Source organism: Pangasianodon hypophthalmus, chromosome 11, assembly GCF_027358585.1.
Source record: "Pangasianodon hypophthalmus isolate fPanHyp1 chromosome 11, fPanHyp1.pri, whole genome shotgun sequence".
In the NCBI taxonomy this organism is placed as follows: domain Eukaryota; kingdom Metazoa; phylum Chordata; class Actinopteri; order Siluriformes; family Pangasiidae; genus Pangasianodon; species Pangasianodon hypophthalmus.
In genome coordinates, this window is record NC_069720.1 from 25,339,726 (window position 1) to 25,355,016 (window position 15,291).

Here is a 15,291-nt window from a genome sequence, read left to right on the forward strand (position 1 = left end):
GATTTTTTGAGTTTTTTTTGTTAATCTAAAATTCATTTAACTCACAGGATGTGTTCTTATGTCTGTATTATTGGTAAATCTGTCAACTGATTTAAAAACATTTTAGCTCCTGAAAAGCGCTAGCATTATTGTCAGAGGTTGTGAGTGCTGTCAGGGTGGGAGGGGCATAATCTGTTTTCCCTGTCAATCACAGCAACACTAGCAATTGTGGGTGTCTGTGATCTCATGTATGCAGAAGAGGGCAGATAGTGCTTTCTTCTGAGTGTGTTATGCTGATCTGTGACGCAGTTCGAAAACAGTTGGCTGGCTTCACCCGTCTTGGAGAAAGCACGTTAGCCCGGTTAGTACCTGTCATATGACAGGGGAGAGTTGGCTGGTGGGTCAGAATTGGCAGGTAACCAAAGTGTGGAGAAAATGTGGAAGCGGGAGGAATCCTTCTTCTGTGAGGATTTTAACACCAAGAATGTTCACTATAGTGTTCATTATAAGTTGCAAATCAATCCTTTTATGCCCAGTAAAAAGCAACTGTCTAGAAAATGTTCGATTAATTCTAAAACTTTGGCAAGTCTTTCTATCTCATCTTCTGTATTTTTAAAAGGAAAATCAAATATTATGCATCTCCCCATAAAGCCTATATAAATACATGTATATTCACACATGAACACATTTCACATCATCTTCCTGTACTGGAAACACAGAATTGACCAAAAATATTCCAGGCAAATTGAATCAACTCTAAAATTAATGTAAATTGGATTGAAAGGAGATTCTTTCAAAGAGCTTAACTAATCAACTTTTTCAGGACCTCCAAGAAAATTATTCTATTGAATGCGATATATAAAATGTTACAAATGATGACATTAAATCTGTTGTGAAAACAGTGTGTGAAGTAATGTGATAGTCAAGCAACTATTTTACTGGGAAAAACAGTCCCTGATATTTTTAACGATGTTAGACGCAGCATGAAACTGCTGTTCGTTTAATTGTTCTCATATGTCTTAAACTGGTGCTTCTTTTAGAATGTAATGAAATAAAAGTTCACAACCAAGGCAGTTTGTATAAATGTAAATTTATCGACAGTGAGATGGAAGAGAAACTCAAATGAAGGGAATGTGTGTAAGAGAATTGAATGCGCTGCAGGCTGTACTATGATTTTCTTCAAGCAAAACCATAGTGCTGTAATGAATGAGGAATGCTTGAAGCCAGCAATGCCTTAGTTGAAGCTGGTTCACCTGCATGCCTTTGTGTCTTTATGGCTCTTTACACGTGTTAATGTGTTACTGTCACTTGGGTTTGAATATAGTCTTTATAGGTATGTCTCAGTGAAAATTTTGGTAACAATGAAACCAGTGGCATAATGCGAAATTCCAAGGCAGGTGAGGTGGGGGTTGGAGCGATTCATGGGAGGAAAGTACTTTGTTTAAAAGTCATTTATATGCATATAATCTGTGATTTTTTTACAGTTATAATGTGGCGGTTGCTATGGTATCACAGATGGTTGCTAGGGTGTTTCAGCTCGATCAGACTTACAGTTCCTGAGATACAGGTATTTGAACTTAACTCCACCCCCTAAGGGTGCCCACACCCGAACCTTAGCAGGCAGCCTCAGAATCTAGCCCTGAATATGGGTTTAAAGTAGTGTTCGAATCTGTCTAATATTTTATGTGTTATAGCTGTTTGAATAAATTAAGCTCCACCTCGTAATGATTGATTGGCATGCAACTGCCATATTCTTTACAAATCTCAACTTTTTTAAATAATCATTGGACAATAATGAAATAAAACAATAACAATAAAAAATGATGGACAGATGCTTATGAGTAATTTTATATCACAAAATTTGAAGACAAAAAACTTGAGAATAGTTTGCAAAAATTGGTTTCACATATTATGCTAAACGGCTGAACGGATCTAAATTTTTGTGGAATAAGCCAATGAATTAGGAGGAAAAAGAATCTTCACTGAACACTTTATTACTGTACACATTATTACAAGTGGAAAAACTTGAATAGTGTCCCCAATGGCCAATTTTAGTGACAGTGCATCATTTTAGTAGATTCCTGTAGGGAACTATCATTCAAATTTTGTGGTGAGTGCTCATCGGTAACCCTATCAAATGCCTGCTCAAAACTGATTGGAAGGGGAATTTCAAGGTTCATTCAAGTCCATGTAAATAATCATGAGTTACAGCTGATTACGTGAATTATGCTCCGCCCCATTAGAATTGATTGGCAGGTGGCGGCCATATTGTGCATGAATCTCAACATCTTTTTGACGATTATTGGGGGAAACTCTTCTGATCCATTTGACACCAGTTTTGTGAAGATAGGACAAAAATTCTAGGATTAGTTCCCAAAAGTAGGTTTCACCACCACCAGGCTGACTGAGCTCATCTCTCTTTCCTGAGCAGAGTGATGGAGTACTACATAATGATCAAGGTTCATATTTATAGCACCCTGAATGTTTAGTCTACATGATCTTCCAACCGTAATTCCTATCCCAATCTATGATTGTGCCATATTTTGTGGCTTTATAAAAAATAAATTTTAAATAGAATAATACTAAGAAGAAGAGTATGGAGAAAATAATCTGTCAAGCCAACCTAATAATCCATCGCATTCATATTCATTACACCCATGACTGAGTCACTAACACGACTGCTGAGACGTGTTACGGATGTGTCACTGAAAAAATATAAGCCCCTATGCAAACACACTCTAGGGGGCATTTCACTCTGTGGTTCACGTGATTACCTGACATAGCTGTCACTGATAGGCTGTGTGAATCTACAGTCTGGCCTAGAAAGAAATCAGCCCACAGTGGTGCTTTATACCATCCGGTGTTTTATTTATGACCGTTTGTGGTGCTGTTGTGCTCGGTTCCACAAAAGTCCAAAATAATCCATTTGTTAACAGCAAATAATCTGATATGGGTGCCAAAAATTAAACCTGATTTTTTTTTTTTTTGAAAGACGGGGGGGTAACCCTGCTATCCGATTGATACCAACCCCCTGTGCATATAACTGTATATTTCTGTGTATATAACTGTATATTTCTGTATAATTAACTGTATATTTCTGTGTATATAACTATATTTCTGTGCATATAACTGTATATGTATATTTCCTCATATTTCCTCAGAGTTCTCTGGTTTCTGAGTGAACTGCTCTTTAGGGTTATTTATTTATTATAACTTTTAATTTCTGAAATTAAGAGCTTCAGATCACAAACCAGTTACAATGTGTTGAAAGATTTGAAACATTCTGTATCATATACATTTCTAGTTTTATTAAAATCACAGATAGATTTAACTTAATATTAACATTAAGCTTGTTTAAGTTGAGTTATTGAGTTTTAAATCAAGAAATAAACCTCCTATAAAGTATGACTGGCTTTTAAATTTATTCAACTTATGTAGCTATAACTGAATAATAACAATAATACCTTAACAACCATAATAATAATAAACAATAATAATAACAATAATACATAATCAACACATGGTACCATTTAATCTGGTCACCAAAAACAAAGCATTCCTCAAGACATGATGATGGTGTGATGTCATTTCCTCAAAGGGAAATCACCATTCAGGCCGAATGTCTGCTGCGCCCACTACCAGAAACAATGACTGAAATTTCTCGTGTTCATTTCAGCCAAGGTTCCCAGCAGAGCGTGTAGCAGTGTGATGGGAAACGGCGCTGTCGCACCACCTGAAAGCACAACACTTTATATTGGCTTAAGTTTTCTCAGTCTGCTTTGAATCTCATTTTCAGGTATAAACAAGAAGTGTTTCAGCCTGGTCCTGTACAGTTTTAATGCCTTGAGTTAGAGAAGTGTGACAAGAAGGATGTAAACATAAACATTTCACTCAGTACGACTGAAATACTAGTGAGCTCTGCTCAACAGCTAATAGACATTTGCTTAACCCTTTCATGCATAACTGAAAAAATATCGCAATTTTTATTAATCAAAACTGCAGGCAGTATAAATTTTGACTTTTTCAAAATATTATAAATTACTAAATATTAAATGAACTGTCTATGTGTAGGAATACAATGCATCAAAGACATCAGGAATGATTTTACATGCAGGTTTGGGCCTGTTCCATCAGGTAGCTGATTTCAGAGATCAGTTTTAAAAGGCTACAGCATTCATTAGTGCTTTTTTAAATCCTTAATTTAGGATTTTGTGTAGAAAGGTTGGACAGATATATCAGAGACATGCTATAGGGAAATGTCAAGAGACACAGAGAGCAACAGAAATCAGAATAATGCTTTATGTTAAATTACAATAATGGTCTCAAGTGAGTTGGAGGTAATTTACATCTTATATTAAAAATAGACATAAATGTAGACACTATGCATGAAAGGGTTAATTAGATTGGCTGCCGGAGTAGACAGCAATACATCTACATGTGTAATATGGTTTATCACCATATACCAGAAATAATTTTAAAAACAGGCTGCAGGAAAAAAGAAAATCCACAAGACTGCACTATGAATCTGTAAAACTCCCCACAGTGCTTACCTGAGATTATATGCTGTGTGCTGAAGAACAATCATAAGCTTCACGCTGAAACATGGAGATGCCAAGAAAATCGTTTAAACCCTGGTGTTTTATCTGAAAAGTGTGTGTCAGGACAGCAGAGGTGAGGAGTCAGAACACACCTTGTGCTCAGTCAACCTCTAAACTTCACTTTAATTCAGGTGACTGACTTTTTTCCCCCATCAGCCTTGGGCACATCTTCAGGAAAAACCGGTAGAGGTGCTCACCAGGGTGTGTCGGCTAAGTTCATAAAACTTCAGAAAGGTTGGGAAATGTGTATGTGTGTGTGTGTGTGTTTGTGTGTGTGCGTGTGTGTGAGAAAACTTATTATAAATACTAAGCAACTTATTGATCTTTGACAAAACATATACAACGACTAACCCTATTGAACATAATGCCTGTGCAATAATGTGGCCGGTTTTTTTTCAGACATTCAAATTTCTTTGGCTGTGTACATTCTTTTTTCTTTGGGAAAGTAGCTACTTCATGCACAATAATGCACGTTTTCTCACCTTTCCTTTTCTGCTACTCCAAAATTGTCTCTGCATTTCCACTGAAAGTCCATTAACTTATAGCTCATAAGGTGGTGTTTTGCTTTTTATTATTATTATTATTTGCTTTTTATACTTACTTTCAGACTTAGATCAATGGACATAGGCAGTTTTTATAAACACACACAGCACCCTCATATAAAGCAGTGTAAAAAGAAATAGGCAGGCCGTTGTGCCCCAGGCTCTTTTCCCCAACTAGGAATGACATCGAACAGGTTTGAAAGTGACAGGCACAAATCTCACATGCACGTACTGAGAATAAAACCCTGCCTAATAGTCAAGCAGCTACAGATAGTGTAAAATTAAAACACATAGTTGTGTGACATGAGGAAAAGGCCTATGCACTGACCTTTAAATTGACCTCATTTGCTCTTTTGTCTATATGACGTTTAAAGTGTTTGCTTTTTCTTATCATGAAATTGAAGCATGTACAATATATACTATTTCAGAACGTAGCTGTTTTACATCTGTGAAATTCATAGTCCCACTTCAGATCTCATGTTGGTTATATTTACCCCCCTTGTGATCGGATGGTGGAGGAAGGGTGTCACACGTTTATTATGTCAGTCTACACCTGTTCTTAGAGCTGTCCACATACAATCAGATTGCCCAGGACACATGTTAATGCCAGGTGTGAACAAGGCACGAATGGTCACCCTTTGCTTTACCACCTGCTAGTGTGAACACAGTGTTACTCCTAAAAAGCTTGCAGATTATGTATTCTGTCTATTTGTGTGAGATTAGTGGAGGGACAAGATCATCACGGACAATTCTGAAGCTTTTAAGTATAATTTTGGCGACTTTTTTTATTTGGCAGTAATATGTAAATAACAATCAGATTCTCTTGGGGATTACAATCAGGTAATAAGCAAATGACAGAAGAGGATCCGGAAACAGGACCAAACCATAAACAAAAACAACTGTAAGCAGATGGCACTTAGGAACTGTGACCCAAAGGGGGGATCAGTGACTTTCTTCTACAGTAACCTTGAGACAGACAAACACTGTGGATGGGACATCAGTCCATTGCTGACCGCCACACACACACACACACCTACACATGCATTCCTTCACATTTAGAGGCCATTTAGAACAGCAAATCCTCCTCCAGGCATGTCTTCGAGAGGTGGAAGGAAATGCAGACCCTTAAATGTGGAACCCAACAGCCATGTGCTTTGTATCAAACAGGGTTCCATTTGGTTCCATTTTAGGAAGCTATAAAGACTTACTTACTCAAAAAAATCTTTATGTTAATCTGTTGACTGGGATGCTAAAAAAAAGCTGATATAAAAAATAATACCTTTTAAATGAATAACATATAGTAATTAACAAATTTACATAGGTGCAAATCAGGGAAAACAGCACTTCTACATGCGGTAAAATCTACTGAAAGCTAAGCGTGATCAGGTGTATAGCTTTCTATTTCAGTGTAGAATATATATTCACAGTTGCTTCCTGTTAATGCTCCACCTCTGCTCATTATCTGCTTAGACTGTAGTCATGGGTGTTCCTTGTGTAACTGTGTGTATATATAGCCCTTGTCTTCCCTTATATATACTCTTGTATTATCTTTGCCTGTAGATTGTCTGATGATGATAAGATTATCCTTTCTTTATGTTTCCCAGTTTGTTTAAAGTGGAGTTCTTTCCTGTTCTCACCAAATAAAATGAAATAAAATATACTTTATTTAGACATGGAAATCTTTCCAAGACAAGTGTTTAAAATTATATTGTATAGAAGTCCCTTCAGTGATTCACTGAGCTGATGAACTCTCTGCTTTAGCTGCAGTTTTGTTTCATGTATGTCCAAGAAGCTCTGAAGTTGGGGTATATTTGCCCACTACCATCACCTGCTGCTGGGTTTTTCTTTGTGGAGGAAAAAAGCACCCTTAGTTTTTCAAGCATTCGTTAATGAGGTTGTTCGAGGATTCCTGAATCAATCTGAAATTGCATATATAGATGACATCTTGATCTTCTCTTCCTCAGAAGCAGAACATGTCAGCCATGTGCATTTATGAGGGACTTCAGCTAACCTCCATCCTAAAAAGTAAAATACACTTAGCGTGGAGCAGGAGCAGTCATCCTCGATGTCATGGAATTCCTCCCATGCTGAATCCCTCTGCATTCTACTCTAGAAAGTTAATCCCACCTGAACACAAGAGGAATGGAGGCATTGGTTAGCAGGAGCTCTATGTGTTAAAAGATTAAGCCCTTTCTTGCTTGGTCTTCACCTGGTTCAAGTTTATGCTGACATACTGACCTGGATCTAATGAAAGTCCACAAGAGGAACACAGATGAAACCATCCTTCCTCAGTCCTGTATTGTAACTTCATTTAGATGGGAGATCATGGAGAGCATCCTGATAGCACAACCGGATGAACCCACACCACCAGAATGACCCCCTGAAAAAAAAATTGTTCCTCAGACTATGAGAGAATAACTCATGAAGTGGGTTCACACATTGCTCAGCTCAGGGCATCCCGTGATTCTGCACACCATAAAGCTGGTGGAAAACAAGTTCTGGTGGCCTTCTTTGTCTCAACATGTAACTCTGTATGTCAAAGCCTTTCCAGTCTGTGCAAATCTTGTGCTTCGAAGAATCTACCCATAGGCTTGCTGGAACCTCTGCCCATTCCACGTCACCCATGATGTCACAGATTTTATCACAGCTCTAATCTGTCTGTCTAAAGCTCTCTACAGCTACAGAAACAGCCAAGATCAAATTTAGTGAAGTCTTCAGACACGACAGGTTACCATGTCAGACAGAGTCCAGTTCATTTCAAGGGTTTGGAAAGCATTTTCTCAGCAGCTGAGCATTAATATCAGTCTGTCCTCAGGACACTATCCCCAGTCCAATGGTCAGGGACCTACTGCAGCAGTAACCAGCATGATTAGAATCATTATCGCCAGTTGAAGATCCACATCGCCGTTCTCACCCACATCTGCGTCCAAGGCAGAAGGTTTGGATGGACAATCAACCATCCTTCTCCTCTCACATGACACGCTCATGCCAAGTTCTCCTTTACAGCATCAGAAGGATTCTTATTCAATACGTATATACCTATTTATTATACTCATATATACTTTATTGTATAATTGGACAGAGTACGAAAAGTGCTTATTATTATTATTATTATTATTCCTTAAATAAGCTCCCTGTCTTAAGCAAGTGGTAGAATATTATCCTGTTACCAAGTATGATTCAATATGATAGAACGCAAAACCATGAAAACATTTTATTTCATTATATTTAAATTATTTGATCATTCATTCAACGTTGCCTCAAGAGGGAGACAAACTCTTGCAAATAGAATGACTTTATTAAAAATAAGCATGCTTATGTGTTTGTCACGAAATAAACAACCCAGTCCCAGCTGCATGCTTAGACCTATTAGCTTATACATAGTTAAACATTTAATGAGTGAGACAGAGTGTAGAATGTAATAATTAAGGGAGAGATAATTCATGTAGATCTTCTTGAAAGTTTATTAAATTCAAAGACTAGCAGTACAGATATAACCTTGCTCTGGGCATCCATGGTTTTTTTCTGTGCAGAAACACTGGAACATGTTTAAATCAGGACTTGAAAAAAAATTAATCAGTGAACCAGTGGGGACAGATAAGGAGTGGGCTGTCTGTGTCTGTGCAGAAACACAAAGGTACCCTGAAAACTACAGGCTTTCCTGAAAAAAAAAAAAAAAAAAAGGTATATATATATATATATATATATATATATATATATATATATATATATATATATATATGTCCCTTTCGTAGGTATCTTAATCAGAAGTAAAGTTAAAGATTCCAAGCATTTAATAATTACACTCCAAGTCCAGTGAAAGACACAGACGCATTGATTTAAAAGATGTTATTGATTAATGCAATACATTTAAACTGTAATATCCAATAAACAATGTACAAAAATCATAAATGTATGTTATAATACAAGTATAGTATAGCTACCAAAAATATCACAAAGCAAAAAACAAATAAAACAAACAAATAAATAGCAGTAACAAAGCTAAAATATGTTATTTGATTTGCACCATCTTATGTAGGAATGCAACATTAATAATCATTCAAACCACATAACTGTCACAACACATTAGTACGAGTAAATGACACAAACAAACAAAAAACTATTACTATACAGACTATAAGTGTAGATAATTAATAAATATTAGCTTATAAAAATTACTGTTGAGTATAGAAAATGTATATACAATTTAATTTTTAAATAACTACCCAAAGATTTAATCATATAATCATCAAATCTTTCAGAAGGCTTTAGTGTGACGGATATGGAGAAATAATGTCTTTAAATCTGTCATTTGTAAAAGTTCCTCACACAGTACCACTGACACTTGAGAGTGAGGCCTGTGGGGACAATCGCTTCTGGCATTTCTCTCGTTGCGGGTGGTATGTGCTTCAGCAGAATTTGTTCTGTGATGATTGTCTGAAAATTGATGGAGCTCCATACAGCCAGATCCTACACCACTGTATGTGATGTCGAAATGGTGTTTTTTTCTTTAAGCCCCCCCTACATGGCGAGGAAATTCACCCATTCAAATAAAGGTAAAATGCACTTGTTGTGCAAAATCAAATCTGTAGGTCATATTTCAGACAAATGGAGGGTGTGGACCGAGAACTTTTCGGTAATTTCAGTAGGCCTATCCTACAATATCCTTCCTAAACTGTTTGGCAGGACCTCTATCAATTTAATAATGCTTTTGAGAAATCCAGTCCAATCTATTTCAGGCTTAATAATAATAATAACTTTATTTAAAATATTTTCTCATGTTAAAGTATTTATTTTAAATATTTATAGATTATTAAAATTCATTATATTTTAAATAGAACATAGACTAACCTCGATAACTTATTATCTTGGTAGGCAAGTGTTCTGTCTCTGTCATTTAGTGACATGATGGTGCAAGTGCATCGGGAGGTAGCCTATCTGTTTACAAACTGAAGGCATATTTCATTGACTTGATCTTGAGAAAACAACTTTAGTTATCTTGAGATCACAAGAAAATTTAATAGGTTATAAATAGGTTATTATCAAAAAAGGGCAGACAACTGGTGTGTAAAAATAATTAATATTTTTAAACTCATGTGTAAACAGGCTAGCAAGGTGAGTTGCCTGCTTACTTAGTTACTTAAATACTTACTTATGTACTTACATATTTAATATACATTACATAATCTGTGCTGTTTCCTGACTCTCTCTGCTCTCTGGACCTGCCTGATCCATCCTGATGCCCTACTGCTGTTTGGAGTTTTCATCACCTGAATATCACTCGCTGCTGCTAATGATGGCCTTGCATGGACATCACCATAAGATTAATGAGGACGTTACCACATAGAAACCATAAAGATGGCTGTGGATGTTCTTCCTTGGATAGCCTTAGGACTGCGATTGCTAAGAACAGTTTGCACTCAAGTCCCCAGACTTTAAGTTAAAACTATAATGAATTCAGAAATGACTCTGATGCTCATACTCACAAGTTGCTCATAAGCTCATATGTTTCTCTTAACACAGTTATAAAAATGATTTATAATGGCACTATCTGGTGTCACGCAGATGAGGATGACGGGTTACGTTTTGAGTCTGGTTCCTCTCAAGGTTTCTTTCCTTGCCACCGTTTCCTCTGACCTGCTCATTAGGGATAAGGATAGAAATTTAAAATTTATATACAGAAATTATATATTTCTGAGAAGCTGCTTTGTGATTATGTCCATTGTTAAAAGCGCGATGCAAATAAAATTAAACTGAACTTAAAATAGTCTTTTCTTTAGGACATCATCATTCCTAAATTAACACTAGTCCTTCCACAGCTTCTGAACAAAGCTAGTTGGAGAGTATTAAACCCATCATATCGTATTGTAGCAGATTCTGTGGTATCGTCAAATATCGAATCGTGCATTCAGAATCGAAGTCGTATCGATAAAGCCTGATGTTTACACTCCCACTGTGTAATTCTTGAGTTTGCGCCTCTACAGTTGGCGGTATAAACAGTGTGACAACTTACCCCGCTCACCCCATTTCAAAACCCTCTTATCACTAATGAAGTATTAGTATGTACATTAAAATTCGACTAGTTTTTTTTCTCACAGCGTCGCACACTACCGCACTAAACGCTGCAGAGCACCCCGTGCAGCAGTGCAGTCCACAGCCGTGGGGGTTTCCTCCTCGGAGGGGGAGGAGTTCAGTTTATCCAGCAGCAGATGGGACGTGACACTAATGTCGCCGGCTATGGGACCAGCACAATGAGCAGCACCGCACTCGGGCTGGTGTGTGATGTCTTATGCGCGTCTTGGGCTCGGAACACAACTCGTATGTCCGGTCCTTTTGGGTTATTAGACTGAGACAGACCTTTCTGGAAATTTCCCTTGCCTTCTGAGCGCCGAAGATGGTCGTCCGCTTTCTCCGGACATGCGGGGCTTTAACGCTCATCCTCCCCACGCTCCTGCTGTCATCCGCAGCCCCGCTCCAGCCCTACGACCTGCTCTACAGCAGCGCAGTGGAGGCGTTTCAGCGGGGGGATTATGTGAACGTGGTGCGGTACATGGAGAAAGCGCTGGAGAACTTCGCCCAAGTGCGCCAGAGCAAAATCCAGTGTGGACTCAAGTGCAGGGATCAACACAAGCTCAACACGACTGCGACTGCGACTGAGACTTTGACTGCGACTGGGACTGAGACTTTGACTGCGACTGGGACTGAGACTGAGACTGGGACTGCGACTGGGACTGGGACTGAGACTTTGACTGCGACTGAGACTTTGACTGCGACTGAGACTTTGACTGCGACTGCGACTGAGACTTTGACTGCGACTGGGACTGAGACTGGGACTGCGACTGAGACTTTGACTGCGACTGGGACTGAGACTTTGACTGCGACTGGGACTGAGACTGAGACTGGGACTGCGACTGCGACTGGGACTGGGACTGAGACTTTGACTGCGACTGAGACTTTGACTGCGACTGAGACTTTGACTGCGACTGGGACTGAGACTGGGACTGCGACTGAGACTTTGACTGCGACTGGGACTGAGACTTTGACTGCGACTGCGACTGGGACTGAGACTTTGACTGCGACTGAGACTTTGACTGGGACTGGGACTGGGACTGACCTCCAGCTGTTTGATTCGATTTTGCGAAGAGCCGCTTGTCTCAACGACTGCTTGGAAATCAAACTCGGACATCTTTCTATGCATAAAGTGAGCGCTGATGTTGACCAAGACTTCCACCGGAGAATCCCATACCACTACCTGCAGCTCGCATACCTCAAGGTAAAAGGAAGTGAGCCAGAAAGTTTAGTTTAGTTTCGTTAGTTGAAGGGGAAATATCCTGTGTGCTTTGCTTCTGATGGGTTAATACACAGGTTCCCAACCCTAATCCTGGAGAACCAGCACATGTTCTTGGTGTTTTCCCAACTCTAACACACTCCCTTCATCTCTGCAAGAGCTGATCATTAGCTCAGGTGTGTTGGAGCTGGGGAAATCTGCAGGTCAGGAGACAGGACCAGGGATATGAAACTGTGTGTTAAGTAATTGACAGTTAATTTATTAAACACAATCATTAATATCCTGTATATTACATGCAGTGCTGAGGGTAAGGTTACACCAGTGAATTTAAGGATATGGGTAAAGGAATGATCTAAAGCAATAGAAGTGTCTAATAAATTATCATGCGTTACACCATATCCATTAGTTTCTACTGTTTCTACTAGTGAAGCCGTGTAAATCATTTAAATGGGCCTGTAATATTGTTACTGCGAATTGAATGCTGAGTGCAGAGCAGTACTGACTTAGTAATATTTTTAGTTTTGTTTGGGGGATAAGTGAAACTTTACTATAAATTGAACATTTTTTATTGGCCCCAAGCCTAGCCCTTCCAGTACAAAGTTGTGTTCATGCATAAATTACCACAAACACACACACACACACACACACAGCCACACACACACACACACACACACACACACACAAAGTGTAAATATCAGGCTTCCAAACAATGTGCTATGATTTCAATTTTTAAGGCAATGATTTGATATGTGATGATATGCTATGATACAGTATGTTACAATTTAGTAGCCTCTGATCAATATGTGACCAACTTTGTTCAGAATCTATGGGAGGCCTGCCGTCAATTTGCGGGTGATGATGATGATGTAGAGAGGGACTATTTGATCAGAAATGTTACGGGCAAATCACCTTGCTAGCCTATTAAATTATTTACACATCAGTTTAACTATATAAATTTTTTCAATAATAATCGCTTTATAATCAATTCTAGCTCAATTAATTTCAATAATTGACTTTTAATTCGATGCTTCTATCCAAATTGTCCGATTGTACACCCCTATAAATTACCCCCCACACATGCACACGCACACACGCACACACACACAGCACAGCAGCAGATGAAGGCTGCTTTGACCTTTGTGTCAGGCTGAGATCAGACGCATTCCTGGTTCTCTTTCTACGTCAGAGGGCATACAAAAACACCACAAGTGTATTTTAGGAATGATATTTCTGGGAAATGTATAACACTCCACCACTCCTCTAACGTTGCAGTCTCAAACAGGCCTCCAAATATCTGCATCTCGCCTCTGCCATAAAGACCCTTCTGGAAAGGTAGAAGCTTGTCACAGATGCCAACTGTTCCTCCTTTGACAAAGTTTGTGTGTATCTCCTGTTCATGTCAGGTTTATTCAACCAAATATTTTGTTTCCCTCTTGTAGCATGTTTGCTTTCCTAAACGGAAAGGCTCCACCTTGTCCTCAGTTATGAATGGATGATATTTATGTCCGTGACTGCTGTGGTCATTGATTGGTTGCTTTTGGCTCTGTGTGCTAAACTGCAGATGGATCAAAGCACCCAAAAGGCTTTTCACCTGCGCTGGAACAAAATGGCAGTCTTATACAAAATATAGAGTCCATTCACATATAAGCCAGCAAACATAAGCAGTTGGTTTGAAACTTAAAGACGATACATGAATTGAGTGACTTCACAAACATTTTTGATCACAAGCTTTTTTTGATCTTGATCATGTTAGACCTGTTGAAATCCACAGAAGGTTATATATGACTTACTGTGAATTACCTGCAAATACTTACATCTTACTACATGCTCGGAAAAAGGCTTTCCTCAAATTTGCCCTGGGGAATCACACCACATTTTCCACTGTGCAGTGAATCATTCCGTCTGTCTCGCTCAACAAGCCATTACCTCATACTGTAATCTCACCATAATGTGTCTGACACTGGATAACTGAGGAGATGTGTTTTATTTTATAGCCCATCCTAAATTTAAAACGAGGTGAAATCCCAATGCATGGCCAATTAAGCTATCCAGAATCTTGATTTTGAACTATAAAATGTTCACCTATGTGTATTTGAAACACGCAGTGGACACTAATAGTCACAGTGGATGAGTTTTCTGACAGTGATCCCTGTGAGAAACCACTTATTCTTTTCTCGTTTTTCAGTTTGCATTCATGTTTAAAGAATGAACCTTTTTAGAACCATTTTAGGAAAATGTTTAATGTTGTTCAGATAAGGGTGGGAAAACAGTAGCACACAGGAAATGATGTCATAACTGTAGCTGTTCTGCATGGTTGTTGGAGGGGGCTCACCAAAACTGTGATGGTTTTGTACACATGGTTGTACTATTATATTATAGAGAACAGAATGATAATTTACAAATATAATAGCAAAACTGGGTTCTCTGGTTCCCTCCCACTGTCCAAAAACATTTAGCTATACTAAATTGCTCCTAGATGTGACTGTTTATGTGAATGTGTGTGCATGGTGCCATGAAATGGACTGGCGTCCCAGCCGGGGTGAATTCTTCCACTTTGTGACCAGTGTTAGGCTAAAGATCCACTGCAACCTTGAGCAGGATAAAGCACTTACTAATGAATGAATGAAAAATCTGAGTTTTTCCCCTAGTAACCACTGTTCATATATGTAAGGGTAAATTGGATAAAGCTTGGTGGTTACACATATTAACAACCATACCTCTAAAGGTAAAATAGAATGGTATAGCAAACATGGTAGAAAGGATTATGGCTGTATGATTTATTTATATTATATTACATTATAATGTATATTAGGAATATTTCACACATCTAAGCATCATGTGAGCTGAGGTGGTAGCAAGACTGTTGGTCGAAGCCTTTCATTCT

At 38.4% G+C, this 15,291-nt stretch overlaps 1 protein-coding gene across 1 annotated transcript in view; it reads left to right on the forward strand.

The window, feature by feature from the left end:
- Window positions 1–11,267: 11,267 nt before the first annotated feature.
- Window positions 11,268–15,291, forward strand: part of p3h2 (prolyl 3-hydroxylase 2) — a 47,588-nt gene continuing 43,564 nt past the window's right edge. Inside the window, exon 1 of the mRNA XM_053238127.1 lies at window positions 11,268–12,392. Within this exon, the coding sequence (XP_053094102.1) occupies window positions 11,514–12,392 (879 nt within the window). The 5' untranslated portion in view covers window positions 11,268–11,513. The remainder of the gene's footprint in view (window positions 12,393–15,291) is intronic.